General features: G+C 35.4%; 1 protein-coding gene across 1 annotated transcript in view; it reads left to right on the forward strand.

The window, feature by feature from the left end:
• Positions 1-17,834, forward strand: part of PAX5 (paired box 5) — a 328,473-nt gene that overhangs the window by 47,750 nt on the left and 262,889 nt on the right. Inside the window, 2 exon segments of the mRNA XM_053700643.1 lie at positions 1,588-1,785; positions 6,430-6,494. Of these exon segments, the coding sequence (XP_053556618.1) occupies positions 1,588-1,785; positions 6,430-6,494 (263 nt within the window).

A 17,834-nucleotide genomic window follows, 5' to 3' on the forward strand; every position in this document is an offset into this window, starting at 1 on the left:
GTATGGCTAGGGCGCCGATTGAAGAACAGTGGGTGGCCAGAGTGCGGAGTGTTAGAATTTCAGCACTACATTAAAACGTAAGTTAAAACAGATCTTCATTAAAACTTATAAATTAAACTCCATTTAAATTATCGCTAACATTCCAGATCTTTTTATACAAAAGGCAAAATTTACTCTAACTTTAAGATTCTTTTGTTTATAAATGGAAAACAGATTGTGATATTTGATAGATTTATGATTTAGAGCTAGCTTAATACTTTGCTATCCAAACTTTGTTTGGGTGTCAAGATGCAAGGTCGTAATAACCCTATGACTTTCAATGGGTAGCATATCACATTAATAGTTCTTACCGATTCTAATAAGCATCTTAGTAAATTCTGTAAATTTGGCAAAATGCGTAGTCAGCAAAATGTAATTCATATCTAATCTATCTTACTGCCTTCCACCAGTTTAGTGAATATTGTAACTACTTGCGGCTATAATACAAAAGCGAAACTAAAGCCATAAGCCCTGATAATAGGTTCTGTTTGAAAACAGGAAATGTATTTTACCAACTCCTACAGGTTCCTCTAATTTAGTTGTGATTTTATTGTAGTAAACCAAGGCAATGACTCTTATTTGTAAATAATCTGCATTTCAGATACTAACTGTCTAGAGCACATCTACTGAGGACCATACAATCCAAGAATTTATGTCATTTAGTTTCTATATTCTTCTTGTGTATTTTGTTGGTCTTTATGTTTAAATGGACATTAAACACCTTTACATAAACACACCTACATACATGCATATGGATGCACATGCACATGCATGCATGCACACACACACACACATACATTGCATTGCTTACAGTCAAGGAACACATCCTTATCTTATCTTATCCGTTGCTATGGACAATTAGGGACAGATATAAATGAATGGTTAAAATAAATAATAAAAGTACAATAGATTATTTTAGCACACAAATGTTTAATGGGTAATTATATTTTGAACGCACTATACCTTTTCCTTTTAACAGTTAAAATAGTATTTTGTTCTGCAGCTTTTCCTGTATAGACTGTATAGACATGTCTAGCTAGATATAAATAGTGGATTGGGACATAAATAAAATACAATACTATATTATCAGAATTTCATTCTGCTCGACAGTTTTGCCAAACAACTCCATCAATAAAGGCACCTTTTTAAGCAGGTGCATTTCACTAGTAACTGCAATTTACTGCCAAAGAATTGGATGTAAAATGACTCCGTGTGATTTGTTTTCTTTATCTCCTCAGATTATTAGCCTACTTTTTTTCTTAAGTTAGACCCTAGCCTCTGCCTTAACCATATATTATATTTATTTTTATACTGTGACAAAATAATATTAAACTGTGCAAGGACATTTAAGGTAATGCAAGTAAATATGTCATAATGACATTGTGCAGAGTCAGATATCATAACATGGGAACTCTGAATACATTTTAAATATAATATCTATCATATTATAATATTTTGTGGCCGATCCTGTCCTTTAAAATGTGCAGTGTTTACTAGTTTATTTAATTTATCCTTACTAGCTTCTTTTTCTTTCTTTTTTTTTTACAGATACTATGAAACTGGAAGTATTAAACCTGGTGTAATTGGAGGATCGAAGCCAAAGGTTGCAACACCCAAAGTGGTGGACAAAATTGCAGAATATAAGCGCCAAAATCCCACCATGTTTGCATGGGAAATCAGGGACAGACTATTAGCAGAACGGGTGTGTGATAATGATACTGTGCCAAGCGTTAGCTCCATAAACAGGTAAATACTAGAAATATCTAATCATTAGATTTATGCCAAATTAAAAATATCACAATTTCTATAGACTTCAAACTTTTTACAGTAAGTTATTGATAAAATATTAGAGTCCATAAATCAAATAACACAATGGAAGCTGAAAGAGTATTGGACATTAATTTAGTATGAAACTTCCTTATTATCTTCTTTAAGGTACTATTTGCAGTGGCCTGAACCAAAGCATGTGACAGCATCACTGTCAGCTGGTTTATGGACACAAATTTATGTGACCTATATACAGTGGGTTAGATCAGATCATAAATTCCATCAATATTTGTTTAACTGCTGGCAACTAATTGGACAACATGTACAGGGAGTGCAGAATTATTAGGCAAATTAGTATTTTGACCACATCATCCTCTTTATGCATGTTGTCTTACTCCAAGCTGTATAGGCTCGAAAGCCTACTACCAATTAAGCATATTAGGTGATGTGCATCTCTGTAATGAGAAGGGGTGTGGTCTAATGACATCAACACCCTATATCAGGTGTGCATAATTATTAGGCAAATTCCTTTCCTTTGGCAAAATGGGTCAAAAGAAGGACTTGACAGGCTCAGAAAAGTCAAAAATAGTGAGATATCTTGCAGAGGGATGCAGCACTCTTAAAATTGCAAAGCTTCTGAAGCGTGATCATCGAACAATCAAGCGTTTCATTCAAAATAGTCAACAGGGTCGCAAGAAGCGTGTGGAAAAACCAAGGCGCAAAATAACTGCCCATGAACTGAGAAAAGTCAAGCGTGCAGCTGCCAAGATGCCACTTGCCACCAGTTTGGCCATATTTCAGAGCTGCAACATCACTGGAGTGCCCAAAAGCACAAGGTGTGCAATACTCAGAGACATGGCCAAGGTAAGAAAGGCTGAAAGACGACCACCACTGAACAAGACACACAAGCTGAAACGTCAAGACTGGGCCAAGAAATATCTCAAGACTGATTTTTCTAAGGTTTTATGGACTGGTGAAATGAGAGTGAGTCTTGATGGGCCAGATGGATGGGCCCGTGGCTGGATTGGTAAAGGGCAGAGAGCTCCAGTCCGACTCAGACGCCAGCAAGGTGGAGGTGGAGTACTGGTTTGGGCTGGTATCATCAAAGATGAGCTTGTGGGGCCTTTTCGGGTTGAGGATGGAGTCAAGCTCAACTCCCAGTCCTACTGCCAGTTTCTGGAAGAAACCTTCTTCAAGCAGTGGTACAGGAAGAAGTCTGCATCCTTCAAGAAAAACATGATTTTCATGCAGGACAATGCTCCATCACACGCGTCCAAGTACTCCACAGCGTGGCTGGCAAGAAAGGGTATAAAAGAAGAAAATCTAATGACATGGCCTCCTTGTTCACCTGATCTGAACCCCATTGAGAACCTGTGGTCCATCATCAAATGTAGGATTTACAAGGAGGGAAAACAGTACACCTCTCTGAACAGTGTCTGGGAGGCTGTGGTTGCTGCTGCACGCAATGTTGATGGTGAACAGATCAAAACACTGACAGAATCCATGGATGGCAGGCTTTTGAGTGTCCTTGCAAAGAAAGGTGGCTATATTGGTCACTGATTTGTTTTTGTTTTGTTTTTGAATGTCAGAAATGTATATTTGTGAATGTTGAGATGTTATATTGGTTTCACTGGTGAAAATAAATAATTGAAATGGGTATATATTTGTTTTTTGTTAAGTTGCCTAATAATTATGCACAGTAATAGTCACCTGCACACACAGATATCCCCCTAAAATAGCTATAACTAAAAACAAACTAAAAACTACTTCCAAAACTATTCAGCTTTGATATTAATGAGTTTTTTGGGTTCATTGAGAACATGGTTGTTGTTCAATAATAAAATTAATCATCAAAAATACAACTTGCCTAATAATTCTGCACTCCCTGTATATAATATTGAATAGAGATTGAGAGTGTAGCCAGTAAGATTTTGGTGGCACACAGAGAGATCACAATCTTCCTTAGCATCAGCCCCTGCAATGCAATAAGCATTCCTGCTAACACAATCTTCAGGTTCTTTTAAAAAGAAAAAAAACATATTTTAAAATTTGCTCCTTGAAAACTGCAATAGAGAAACACTGAAGTAAAATGTGATCTAATTATTGCAGTTGCAGTGGATTTTCACTAGAGGGAGCTCTTGCAAATAGTCTTTTCAAGCATTTTTTCAAGCATGTTTTTTGTAAAGTAATTTTGATCAAATCTGGCTACTTTATTATTTTACAGATGCAGTTTAGCCATATATCACTGTTTAGTTCTTAGAAATTGGACTAAGAACTGTGGATAATGCAGTATTATAGATAATATCTATTGGATCTGTGAAATGGCAACTCATCTAACATCTTCAAAAAAGGGCCTAGTTTTGGAGTCATGACCGTATAAACATTCTGCACTGTTCTCTGTACATCAATTGTTTTATATTGTTCTGCTTCAGTTTATACTTTCTTGGTAAATGTTATGTGGAACTAACTTGTGTGAAGTCAGTATATTGAAATTCTAACCGGCTATTGAGACTTGAAAATGTGTGAGACAATATCATTGTTTAAGTTGTCCAGTAAAAAAAAAATCACAAACATTTGGTAACTTCTAGGAAATACTTTATGTGCATATGAATATTAATTAGATGTTTTTTTTTTCATTTTTGAGTGTGCTTGCCCTATGTACCTATTTACTCAGGGGTTTTAAAACCTGTTCTCATGCCTCCTTAAAAGGCCAGATATTCAGGATTACGTTGGGTGAGAACAGGTTAATAACCTTTTCTACTTATCAGCTGATTATTTCACCTGTGCTCCAGTTCAGATATCCTCAAAATCTAGCTTGTTAGGGAGGACTGAGGACAGGTTTGAAACCCCCTGCTCTATCCAAACAATGACCTGGCAAGGGTATGCTTTACAACTTAAAAAAATTATATATTTATTAGTTATTTTAGGAATTAACATAATAGGTGCCTATGTTCTCTTATTTAGCTTCTTTACTAAGCTTTGTAGAGATAATACACAAATTAGTGAATCTTGAAAGAATTATGTCACTAGAAAGTTCTTAGGAACCTTAGTGAATGTATCCAACTGGGAAAGAATCACTAAGTCTTGTTAGAAACCCCCCCAAAACAAAACAAAACAAAACAAAACAACAGAAGTAAATAAAACCAATGCTTGGCCATATAGACATCCCAGACAACTAAGCCTCCCTCCTAGTGTGCAGGGGTGAGTCTTGAAATTAAAATAGTTCCTAAAATAAAAAAGATTTGCAAAATAGTTAGACCATTCTCTCTCTCTTAATATAAGTTAAAGAAGTCTTAAAGTATGTCAAACAACAGTTTGTGCTCTTTTGATTAAAAAAAAATGGTATTTCATGGATCTTCTTGACACTCTCACCTTCAACCTCACCCCTGGCATGTTATGTGCTAAACTAAGACATAACTGAAGAAAACAGTGGATATTATGGATCAAATTAATAAATATATTGCACTTGAAATTTTGGGGTGATTTGACCCCAACACAATTTAGGATACTAGTGGTCATTACAACATAACTCTTATTTGTTAATAGTAAAATCAGTTGAAAGTGAAATATTTAAGGTTCATAACATTTCCATACTAATTTTGACATGGTTATCATACCAGTCTATTTAGATTGTAAAATTGTATTTTGTCATATTGTTTTACACTGACCAAGCCAATTTAACTTGTATTGAGTATTGCTGCCATTTATAAAACAGATTAAAATAATGGTGACTATTGACATTTTAGCTCTAATGATGAAAATATATACCAGCACAGCAACATAAAATATTATATTACTTTTATTCATATACATGTTCAAATTTAAAAAAGATATCAACAAGAATAAACACAGCTTAACATATACTACAGTGGTAGGTTGAAATATGTTTAAGCTCACCTGTACCAGTCACAAAGCCACATTTGCCTATATGTTCATCAAATCAGCTATTGTGTCACTGAATAAGGAAACATCTAACCCCTGAAGATCTTCATGACCTTGCTGTACCATATCAGTGAGGTACAGCTGATCCCTCAAGGATTCACTAACACTCTTTCTATATGCAAATAACTCTTGGATCTCTTGCCCAGTTTGCCTAGAGCAATCAGTTGCACATCACTGACGAGGCTAATTAAGGCCAAAACGTATATCTAGGGTTTGCTGTTTCTCCAATTCAGAGTGCAGTTGTCTTGTATTTCTGTGCTGGACTTTACATTTTTAATGAGGTTAGAGTGATACACTCCAGCATCACGGGGATTTGATTTTATCTGGTTAGAGCAAATAAGAGCTTAAACAGACCAACCCTGATTGGGCACTATCTTTGTCAACTGAGTTTTTCTAACATTCTAAATATTTTACATGATTCTGCACATAGTACTTGGATCCAACCTTTATGGAACTTAATTGTTCAGTATCTATAGTTTAAGTAAACATTATATTTAACTAGTTAATCTGATTTTGCATTGTCCCTTTCCTACAAGACCAAATGTTTTTTTCTAAGATTTTCATCCATCATATCAATCCTTTTCCTATAACTGAACAAATCTATTATTTTAGTAATGATACCATTGCTTAAAAATAGCCGCATTAATAAATTTAATAATTGTTGCTTCCTTTTATGTACAGGATCATCAGAACAAAAGTCCAACAGCCAACAAACCAGCAAGTTCCACCGTCCAATCACAGCATAGGTGAGAGGAAACATGTTTTGTATATGTGATAAAAGAATATATTTTAGGTACATTTAATTATTCTTTTGGATAGATCATTTTGCATAAAACACTTCAGCACACAGATACTAATACAACTCCTTTGTCATTCTCCAGGGGCTGAACATGGTAAATTAATTTTATAAATACTGTTAAAAGGTTTTGTATTTTACTGATTATTATGATAAATAGATTTTACCCTGAGACAGAAAATTGAAATCTACACCAAAAATGCTAACGGGGGACTTTGGTATGTTGGATAATTAAAGTAATAAATCAAAAAGTAGATACTTATTCATAACATTTTATGCATCATTAGCCAGTAAGTAGTTTAAACGAGCTTTCCCCCTTTCATCATAACAGTCTTTTTTTTTTTTGTGCACTCGCAGTATTGAGTAGGGAGGTGGGAAAAGTTCTTAAACTTAATTTGTTTTTCTTAAATTATCAGGAACTTTACCCTAGGCTATATACTTCAATTGATGGTTTCAGCTTAGGAAAAACTACAGTATCATGTCTCTTATTTGTGGAATTATACCTATAACTCAATAGGACATTTGCATAATAGATTCTTACATTTATATTTTTGTTTTAAATATTGATAATTTATTTCAGTTCTCTACATTCCGCCGCAGCCATCTTGTGGAAGCTGCTGTCTTATGATTACACATTTTACCAGCAAGTTAAATGGATCCTAAATATTTATATTTTCCATATATTGAGCAGAAATAATTCACTGTATTTTAAAAGAGTTTGCTAGGAGAATTTATATTTATAATATATATATATATATATATATATATATATATATATATATATATATATATATATATATACAGTATATATATATATATATATATATATATATATATATATATATATATATATATATATATGTTATGGGTAAAGTAAGAAATCTGGGTAATCATAGGATTACCCAGTTAAATCTGACATTACCCAAGTGGCTGTGGGTAAAGCCCGATGTAATCTAATTCCCTCATCTACACTATTTTTTTGCCTCTGCCTGGGGGGTTCAATTTAGGCGACCCACCGATCCTCTGGCATCCACCCCAAGTGAACCTTAGGGAATAAGGTTTACAAGAGGGGCTTTACCCCCATGAACCCCCCAGGCGGAGGAAAAAAATATAGTGAAGATGTGTGAATTACAGTGCATTGTATATATGTTTGATGCAGTGACTCGATGCACTCTAAGAAGATTTATCATGTTGGGTAATGTCAGGTTTACCTGGGTAATGCTAGGATTAACCAATTTCTTATTTTAACCGCAACATATATATCTATTTTTTTGATGAAAATACTTTATTAAAAACTTCTTGTTTGTCTTACCTTTTTTCCTGTGACCAAATAAGGATGTACATGAATTTATCATACTTGTCACTACAGTATGTAGCACACAGGAGTGTCAGGAGCCAAACAAATGAAATCCAATGCATTTCTACAAATACCTGATAATAATACATAATAATAATAATAATTTCAGCTTCTTGTGAATTGAAAAACAATACATTTCAGATTGAAATTAAAGAAAAAAACAGGAAATATAAATAATGAAAGTCCACTGCAAAGTTTTTTTCACTATGCTAACTAACATTTTATAGGAGGTAATAAATCTTGAGTTGAATGTCCCTTTAAGGAAAGATATTGAAGGGCTAGAACAGACTGCTTAACATGTGTTACATGGTTAAAGGGATACTGTACTGTAAAATGCATTTTGTCTTACTATGTTTCCAACGACTTGCTATTCCAGCTATGCATTTATGCCAATTACTAGTGCAGGTTTTTATATTGTATTTAAAACAAATATTCTGCTCATTGCACCACTCATTGTTCTTAAAAATGTAAATTAACTGAACATGTAGAAAGAGAATTCTTGCTTATGATATCTCTATTTGTTATGGATTGTGATCTCATATAGCTATTTCAAGAGCAAAAATAAAAAAAGATTGATAATCGACATTTAATAATATGCAGCAGGTATAAACAAGTAATTGGAAACACATTAAGGCAAAACAAAATTTACAGTACAATATCCCTTTAACCATGTAAAACTTAGGAAGTCTGTCTTCCCTATCCAGTATAAATCCTTAAAGGGACATTAAACTTAAAATCAAGGGAAAACAGTAAAAGTAATTGTTAGTAGGGAAATAAGGCATGTATATACATTACCAGGATACTCAAATAGTCCACAAAAGGTATATTTAATAATGCTTTTTTGAATATTTAATTATTTGGGTCCATGATGGTTAATGGTATTAATTAGATTAAGAAAACTGAGGATGCAAATGAAATTTTTATAACATTTCCTATCTTATTTAATCTTTCTGCTACCGGAGAGAGTTGCAACTGTGTAGCAATGTTAAGCTCCTTTCTCTGGCAGTAAATGGGGTAAAACATATCAGTTTTTATCCCACTTTGTAAAGCTCCATATTTCTTAAAGGGACATCAAACCCAAAATGTTGCTTTTATTATTGAGATAGAGAATACAATTTTAAAAATGTTTCCAAATGACTTCTATTATAAAATTTGCTTTTGTTCTCATGTTATTCTTTGTTGAAGAGATATCAAGTAGGTAGCGTGCACATGCCCGAAGCACTACATGACAGGAAATTGTGCTGCCATCTAGTACTCTTGTTAAGGTATAACATTGTTTCAAAACTGCTGCCACATAGTGCTGCAGACGCATGCACACTCCTTAGCTTACATCCCTGATTTTCAACAAAAGAAAACGTAGAACATGTGATAATAGAAGTAAATTGGAAAACTTGTTTAAAATCGTATGCTCTATCTGGATCATGAAAGAACATTATTTGGATTTTATGTCCCTTTAATTTAAAGTCAGAATAATAAAGCAAGTTCATTCATTTGCTTTGCTGTATATCTGTGCAATTGTTATAATTAATAAGCACAAATATCTGGGTTAACAGAAGCATACAATGTTAACATCGATTGGAAGCTTTTTTTTTATATCAATGATGTAGCGATATGTTGTAAAAACTAGGGACTGGAGGTCCTCATAAGGCCAAGACATCTCTGGAGTACCTATTTCATTGTGACATATAATATCTGTTGCTGATATGATGACAAAAGCTGTTAGTTCTCAGATGTCACAAAACCCACAATTTTATTGTCACATTAGAAAGACGACAATTAGATTTAAAGGGACATAAAAGTGCATACAAGTGTGCTATTGCTTGCAAACTAGGTGTTAAACACATAGTACAAGTCAACTCCAAAGCAGAAATAGACTACTGGGACCTAGCTAAACACATCTAGTGAGTCAATGACATTATGTGGGTAACCATCAATCATTGGCTAGCTCCCAGAGGTGCATTGCTGTTCGTGAGCCTACCTATGTATGCTTTTCAGTAAAGGATACCAAGGGAAGAAAGTAAATTTAATAATAGAGGTAAACTGAAAAGTCTCTTAAATTTACATTATCTAAATCTCTAAAGTTTAATTTTGACTTGTCCCTTTAAGTAATAAATCAAATGTACATGTTACCTAATAAACATTGATAAAAAAACATTATTTTATCACTAACAAAATGTACTAAATTGCTCATCAGCTTTCTCTAATCCTTTAAGACAAGAGTCCATACCTGTTATATATTCTAAGTGAATTGCACACTGTTAAAGGGATAGTCTAGTCAAAATTAAACTTTCATGATTCAGATAGAGCATGCCATTTTAAGCAACTTTCTAATTTACTCCTATTGTCAATTTTTCTTCGTTCTCTTGGTATCTTTATTTGAAAAAGATAGAATATAAGCTAAGGAGCCGGCCCATTTTTGTTTAGCACCTGGGCAGTGCTTGCTGATTGGTGTCTAAATGTAGCCACCAATCAGCAAGCGCTACCCAGGTTCTGAACCAAAAATGGGCCGGCTCCTTAGCTTACATAGAGAATGAAGAAAAATTGACAATAGGAGTAAATTAGAAAGTTGCTTAAAATTGCATGCTCTATCTGAATCAGGAAAGTTTATTTTTGACTAGACTATCCCTTTAATATGTAGTCACTGGCTATGGAGTAACTATTTGAGTTAAATCAATTTGTCAACAAAACTAAAATGATTTACAAACTAAAAATGTCAGTTACAAAACAACATGGTAGAACATGGTATTGTTGATGAGTAATGGAATCCGATGCTTTGCTGTTGCTTTTCCGTATTTGTCTTGGTACAGCAACTTATTATTTTATGTAGGACTGGAAGAAAGATTGAGCAATGCAACGCAGCACTTTCTGGCAGTCAAGAGGCTAAATTAGAGGAATCAACCATCTGTGTATAAAGACAAATAACTGTTGCTGCTGTGAGCTTATTGCATGGTGTGGCCCTGGAAGACCCTTAACTTTGCTCCTCTTTAAAGATGCAAATGAATGATCACAGATCAGTACAATGCGGTCTTGTCTCTGTAATCCTTCTTAAAAGGGTTTCCCCAAAAGGATGGAAGATTTATACCTTCATCCTATTTAGCATTCTGTGTAGTGCCAAGGACTTATTTGTTCCTCCCTTTAGGGACTTAGCAGGGTCAGCATGATGAATTTTATACAAAGGACTCACTGAAGCAATACTTTAGTTAGTTACCTTCCAACTATAAGATCTACACTAAAGGGGAAAAAGGCATTTGCTGCTGCTTACCTGCTAGTTTTCTATATACTGTTATTTTCTTTTGATTGCTATTTTAGATTTGTCAGAGCAGTTTCTATAGTATATAAGTATCTTCATCCATCATTTACAAATAATGTAAGGAATTCACCAAAAATGTCTTTAAAAATACACACAGATGTATGTTATGTAATATATACATTTATATATATAATATAAATATATATATGATGTATGTGTGTGTTTGTATAATATCTATATATATTAAAGAAGAAGTCTTGACTGACTGAATGACTTACTGACTCATTAACGCCCAGCTCAAACTGTTTAACCTAGGAACCTGACATTTGGAAGGTACGTTCTTTTTATGACGTAGGCACCCACTAAGGAAGGATTTTTGGAAATTGGTATTTAGATTACAAGAAACACAGAGAATTAACGTAAACTCAAGAAGTTCATGTCAGCGAGTGTGCAATCTGAACGGGCACACACGTGGTCGCTTTTTTTGCTATTTTTTACAAATCACACTTTTGTTGCCAACGGTTTAGACATTTATGGCTGTGTGTTGAGTAATTTTGCGGGGACAGCACACATACACTGTTATACAGGCTGTACACTCACTACTTTACATTGTAGCAAAGTGTCATTTCTTCAGTGTTATCACATGAAAAGATATAATAAAATACTTACAGAAATTTGAGGGGTGTACTCACTTCTGTGAGATACTGTATATATATATACTGTATATACATATATATATATATATATATATATATACACACACAGGTATAGATATATATTGTACCAAATAACATAAGATATATATAGAAATATTTACTTATGAGTAATTAGAACATTCTTTCATGACAAGTTAGCGCACTTGAGAATAAGATATTCTCAATTCAGCTTTTTACGCACTGTGGGTTAGCGCACAAGCGAAAACTGTTTACTTTTAACTTGTAATAAAAGCACTATACAACACGTGCAAAAAGCTTACAAGCTTACTTCTAGCAGAGCTAGAAATTTGGCCATTGAAATCTACTTTTTAGGCTTCTACAATAGTTTCACCCTTGATTTTAAACTATTAATTTTATTTGTAGACCTGTGAATAATGCTTTGAAGAAGCATATCGATTAGACATTTTGACCAAACTCTCCTATAATGAATTTAAATGGGCAGCTCAAGAATATGTTTCAAAATGAAGAAAAAAGATTGCAACATATTTTGAAAAGTGTAATATTTAGATGGAATAAATATGACTTTGAGTACTATGTCCCTGTAAATTTGTTGTGCCATATGCTTTTACATAAAAATAGTTTGATATAAATAGTTTAATTAAAAAATGTTCAGTGAGTTACCTTGCATTCTTTAGATAATAAAGTGAAACAGTTTTTATAAAAAGCCTTAGTAAGTTTTTCCTTACTTTACTGGTTCTGTGTTCCTCCTTCCCTTGTTTATCTCTACTGGTTGTGTGCTCCTCCTTCACCTCTTTATCTCTACTGATTGTGTTCTCCTCCTTTACCTCTTTGGGGGCGATTTATTAAGTGTCTGGCAGACATGATCCGCTGTAGGGAATCATGTCCGCCAGACATCGATAAATGCCGACAGCATATACTGTCGGCATTTATCTTTGCACAAGCAGTTCTGGTGAACTGCTTGTGCAATGCCGCCCCCTGCAGATTCATGGGCAATCGGCCGCTGGTAGGGGGGCGTTAATCAACCCGATCATATGAGATTTGGTGGATTGATGTCTGCCGCCTCAGAGGAGGCGTACGCCTCAGGCTCGCGTGGAAACAGGGGTATACGGCCCAATTTTGGCGGTGATAAATCGTCCCCTTTGTCTCTACTTGTTGTGTGTTCCTTCTTCCCCTCTTTGTCTCTACTGGTTGTGTGCTCCTCCTTCTCCTCTTTGTCTTTTCTGGTTGTGTGTTCCTCTTTCCCCTCTTTGTCTCTACTGGTTGTGTGCTCCTCCTTCCCCTCTTTGTTTCTACTGGTTGTGTGCTCCTGCTTCCCCTCTTTGTCTCTACTGGTTGTGTGCTCCTCCATCCCCTCTTTGTCTCTACTGGTTTTGTGTTCCTCCTCATCTTTGTCTCTACTGGTTGTGTGATCCTCCTTCCCCTCTTTGTCTCTACTGGTTTTGTGCTCCTCCTTCCCCTCTTTGTTTCTACTGGATGTGTGCTCCTCCTTCCCCTCTTTGTCTCTACTGGTTGTGTGTTCCTCCTTCTCATCTTTGTCTCTACTGGTTGTGTGATCCTCCTTCCCCTCTTTGTCTCTACTGGTTGTGTGATCCTCCTTCCCCTCTTTGTCTCTACTGGTTTTGTGCTCCTCCTTCCCCTCTTTGTCTCAACTGGTTGTGTGCTCCTCCTTCCCCTCTTTGTCTTTACTGGTTGTGTGCTCCTCTTTCACCTCTTTGTCTCTACTGGTTGTGTTCTCCTCCTTCCCCTCTTTGTCTCTACTGGTTTTGTGCTCCTCCTTCCCCTCTTTGTCTCTACTGTTTGTGTGTTTCTCCTTCTCCTCTTTGTCTCTACTGGTTTTGTGTTCCTCCTTCCCCTCTTTGTCTCTACTGGTTTTGTGCTCCTCCTTCCCCTCTTTGTCTCTACTGTTTGTGTGTTTCTCCTTCTCCTCTTTGTCTCTACTGGTTGTGTGTTCCTCCTTCTCCTCTTTGTCTCTACTGGTTTTGTGCTCCCCCTTCCCTTCTTTGTCTTTACTGGTTGTTTGTTTCTCCTTCTCCTCTTTGTCTCTACTGGTTGTGTTTTCCTCCTTCCCCTCTTTGTCTCTACTGGTTGTGTGCTCCACCTTCCCCTCTTTGTCTCTACTGGTTGTGTGCTCCTCTTTCACCTCTTTGTCTCTACTAGTTGTGTGCTCCTCCTTCCTATCTTTGTCTCTACTGGTTGTGTGCTCCTCCTTCCCCTCTTTGTCTCTACTGGTTGTGTGTTCCTCCTTCACCTCTTTGTCTCCTTTGGTATCTATTGGTTTTGTGTTCTCCTTTTTTTTCTTTTTTTTTCTGTGTTTCACCTAAAGGAGGGCATTTTGATTTTTTTTAAAGGAATCTTCTTTAAATCTACTTAAGTCTACAAACCTTTGTATGTTTATGCCTATGGGGTTTTATTGTCCACCAAAAGAGTGGGACTTATGGGAGTTTTTTTTTAACAATGTGGTAGGTAGTGTGCAAAGCACCTAGTAAAAGGCAGAGGTCATGAATTCAGAGACTCGCCCTAAGCCTTAAAATGCAGTTAAATAAAACTCAGTAGAATAAAATAGCAATAGCAATCAATTACTTTAAAATGTGTTGAAAGAATCATGGATCTATGATGCAAAACATAGCTTATACTGTAACTGTAATCTCTGAATTGCTGTGGGAGCTCAAAAAAAGATTAAATGAAAGTGAGTCAGTGTCAATATCCCATGTGAATAAAATGATGAATATAATAATGTCAAAGTGTGAAAGAGTCAAAGTTTAAAAATAATAATGAATAATCCAATTAAATGAGTGGTTATAAACAAACTTGTAGTTTGATGATGGTGATCCTCTGATGGGTCTAGATGAAATGCTGAGTGGGTCCAAATGTTTGTAGTTTCATCCAAATCCTTCCTGGAGGTGCCTGTAAACGGTTAAAAAATAGTGTAGATTGTACAGATATAGTAAGGGGTAATAAAAATCTGCTTACCAGCTCTGGTCAACGCGTTTCGGCCACAGTATAGGCCTTTATCAAGACTGGTATAATTAGATTGTTGGCAGCTTTAAATACTGGAAATAATGTTGGTTAGCGTGATGTGGACGACTGCTTAACCGGAAATTGCAACCCGGAAGTTGATACGTTGTCATGGCACCCAACTATGTTTATCCAAGTGGCATGACCTCTCGGTCTTATAAGTATATAAATTAACCTTAGGGTTATCTATACTGAATGGTCTAGTCTCTTTGATAGTGTAGAGACTAGAGTTAATTGTATTAATATCTCATCCGATCGAGATCAAGTGCGGATTCAGCCCATTAGCACTTGTTTTCAATTGGCTTGGAGACTTGCGCTAAACAGGTTCTGATTGGTCCACTAGAGACTAGGTTTGTATATCAAACCATGTGTGTGTCTCATCAGCCAATCAGAATCCCGTTAGCATTGGTTAACATGAAAGCTCGATCGGAATTGATGTAAGAACTAACTCTATAGCGAGTTTATGTGACATAGCCTGTGGTCAGAAAATTGATCAGGACTATATTTGTAGCTGAAAGTATGTAAACAACGAAGATTAGTTCAAATCCAAACTTGTTGTTGAATAGTGAGCTTTACCGGGAATGATCTAACCCGTATTAGCTGAATGATCATAAAACTACATGGGAATAACCTGTAGCTTGTATTCTTGCCAATAACATGTATCAAATCAATGAATAGTCTATAACTTACTGGCTCAGAGACAGATAGGTTTCGTGGTATAATACTAAATCAACTTTAGTTGGATAAGCACCCTGTGTTTATCATATAAGAGTCCCATTTACATCTATATATATGTGTTCTGAACTGTAATATGTGTGCAGCATGTAGTATCTATAACAGATCCTGGCGCTTAGTCTCATCCACATTACCATTTTTTTTTTAACAGCCAGTGAGTGTCTAGCTGTGAAAAAACTGTCAAAATGCACTGATATATGAGGCGGCATTCAAGGTCTTAGTAATTAGCATATGAGCCTACATAGGTTTAGCTTTCAACAAAGAATACCAAGAGAGCAAAGCAAATTTGAAGATAAAAAGTAAATTGGAAAGTTGTTTAAAATAGCATACCCTATCTGAATCATGAAAGTTTAATTTTGACTAGACTGTCCCTTTAAATTACATGCTCTATCTGAATTATTTAACACTTTAATTTTGACTTTGGATCTTTTTTTTTAATCATTCTCAAATATTGCTCTTTTATATGTGTGATAGAAAATATATGAATTTAATGGGGCCTAGTTATCAAGCCGTCAACCTCAAATACGCTGGAATTCCGCAGCGTATTTGTGTCGAAGCTGATACGCCTTAGTTATCAAAGGCTCGAGACCGGCAAAAGTAGAATTTTGTGACGTAAGCTTCGATCCGCCGGACTCAGTCCGACACAGATCGATTCTTACGTCACTCCAGATGTTCCGCACACAAGTGCGGCACAATCTCACTACTTTTGCTAGTTATCAAAAAACTATCAGGTACGCTCGGCACTTTTACGGCCCAGCGTACCTGGTTTTCAAAGCGCCAGCCTGGAGGCGGCGGATCCCATAGGAATCAATGGGAGTCTGACCATAGCGAAAGTACAAGTTTGCTGCTGACAGACATCCCATTCATTCCTATGGGAGATGTCTGCACCTAACACCCTAACATGTACCCCGAGTCTAAACACCCCTAATCTGTCCCCCCCTACACCGCCGCATCTAAATAAAGTTATTACCCCCTAAACCGCCGCTCCCGGAGCCCACCGCCACCTACATTATACCTATTAACCCCTATCCTGCCCCCCCTATACCGCCGCCCTCTATAATAACGTTATTAACCCCTAAACCTAAGTCTAACACTAACCCTAATGCCCCCTTTACTTAAATATTAATTAAATAAATCTAAATAACATTTCTATTATTAACTACATTAATCCTATTTAAAACTAAATGCTTACCTGTAAAATAAACCCTAATATAGCTACAATATAAATAATAATTATATTGTAGCTATCTTAGGATTTATTTTTATTTTACAGGCAACTTTGTATTTATTTTAACTAGGTACAATAGCTATTAAATAGTTATTAACTATTTAATAGCTTACCTAGCTAAAATAAAGAGAAATTTACCTGTAAAATAAAAACTAATCTAAGTTACAATTACACCTAACACTACACTATACTTTAATATATTATTCCTATTTAAAACAAAATACTTACCTGTAAAATAAACCCTAATATAGCTACAATATAAATAATAATTACATTGTAGCTATCTTAAGATTTATATTTATTTTACAGGTAACTTTGTATTTATTTTAGCTAGTTAGAATAGTTATTAAATAGTTATTAACTATTTAATAACTACCTAGCTAAAAGAAATACAAAATTACCTGTAAAATAAATCCTAACCTAAGTTACAATTAAACCTAATACTACACTATCATTAAATTAATTAAATAAACTACCTACAAATAACTACAATTAAATACAATTACATAAACTAACTAAAGTACAAAAAATAAAAAAAGCTAAGTTACAGAAAATAAAAAAATAAGTTACAAACATTTTACAAATATACAACAATTTTAAGCTACTTACACCTAATCTAAGCCCCCTAATAAAATAACAAACCCCCCCAAAATAAAAAAAATGCCCTACCCTATTGTAAATTAAATAAAGTTCAACGCTCGTTTACCTTACCAGCCCTTAAAAGGGCCATTTGTGGGGGCATGCCCCCAAAAGTTCAGCTCTTTTGCCTGTAAATGAAAAATACAACCCCCCCAACATTAAAACCCACCACCCACATACCCCTAATCTAATCCAAACCCCCCTTGCAAAAAACCTAACACTAATACCCTGAAGATCATCCTACCTTGAGTCGTCTTCACTCAGGCCGAGCAGCGATGGAACCCAAGTGGACATCCGGACCGGCAGAAGTGATCATCCAAGGGGCGCTGAAGAAATCTTCCATCCGATGAAGTCATCATCCCAGGCGGCGCTGAAGAAGTCTTCGATCC

Source organism: Bombina bombina, chromosome 2 (assembly GCF_027579735.1).
Source record: "Bombina bombina isolate aBomBom1 chromosome 2, aBomBom1.pri, whole genome shotgun sequence".
NCBI classification, from domain to species: domain Eukaryota; kingdom Metazoa; phylum Chordata; class Amphibia; order Anura; family Bombinatoridae; genus Bombina; species Bombina bombina.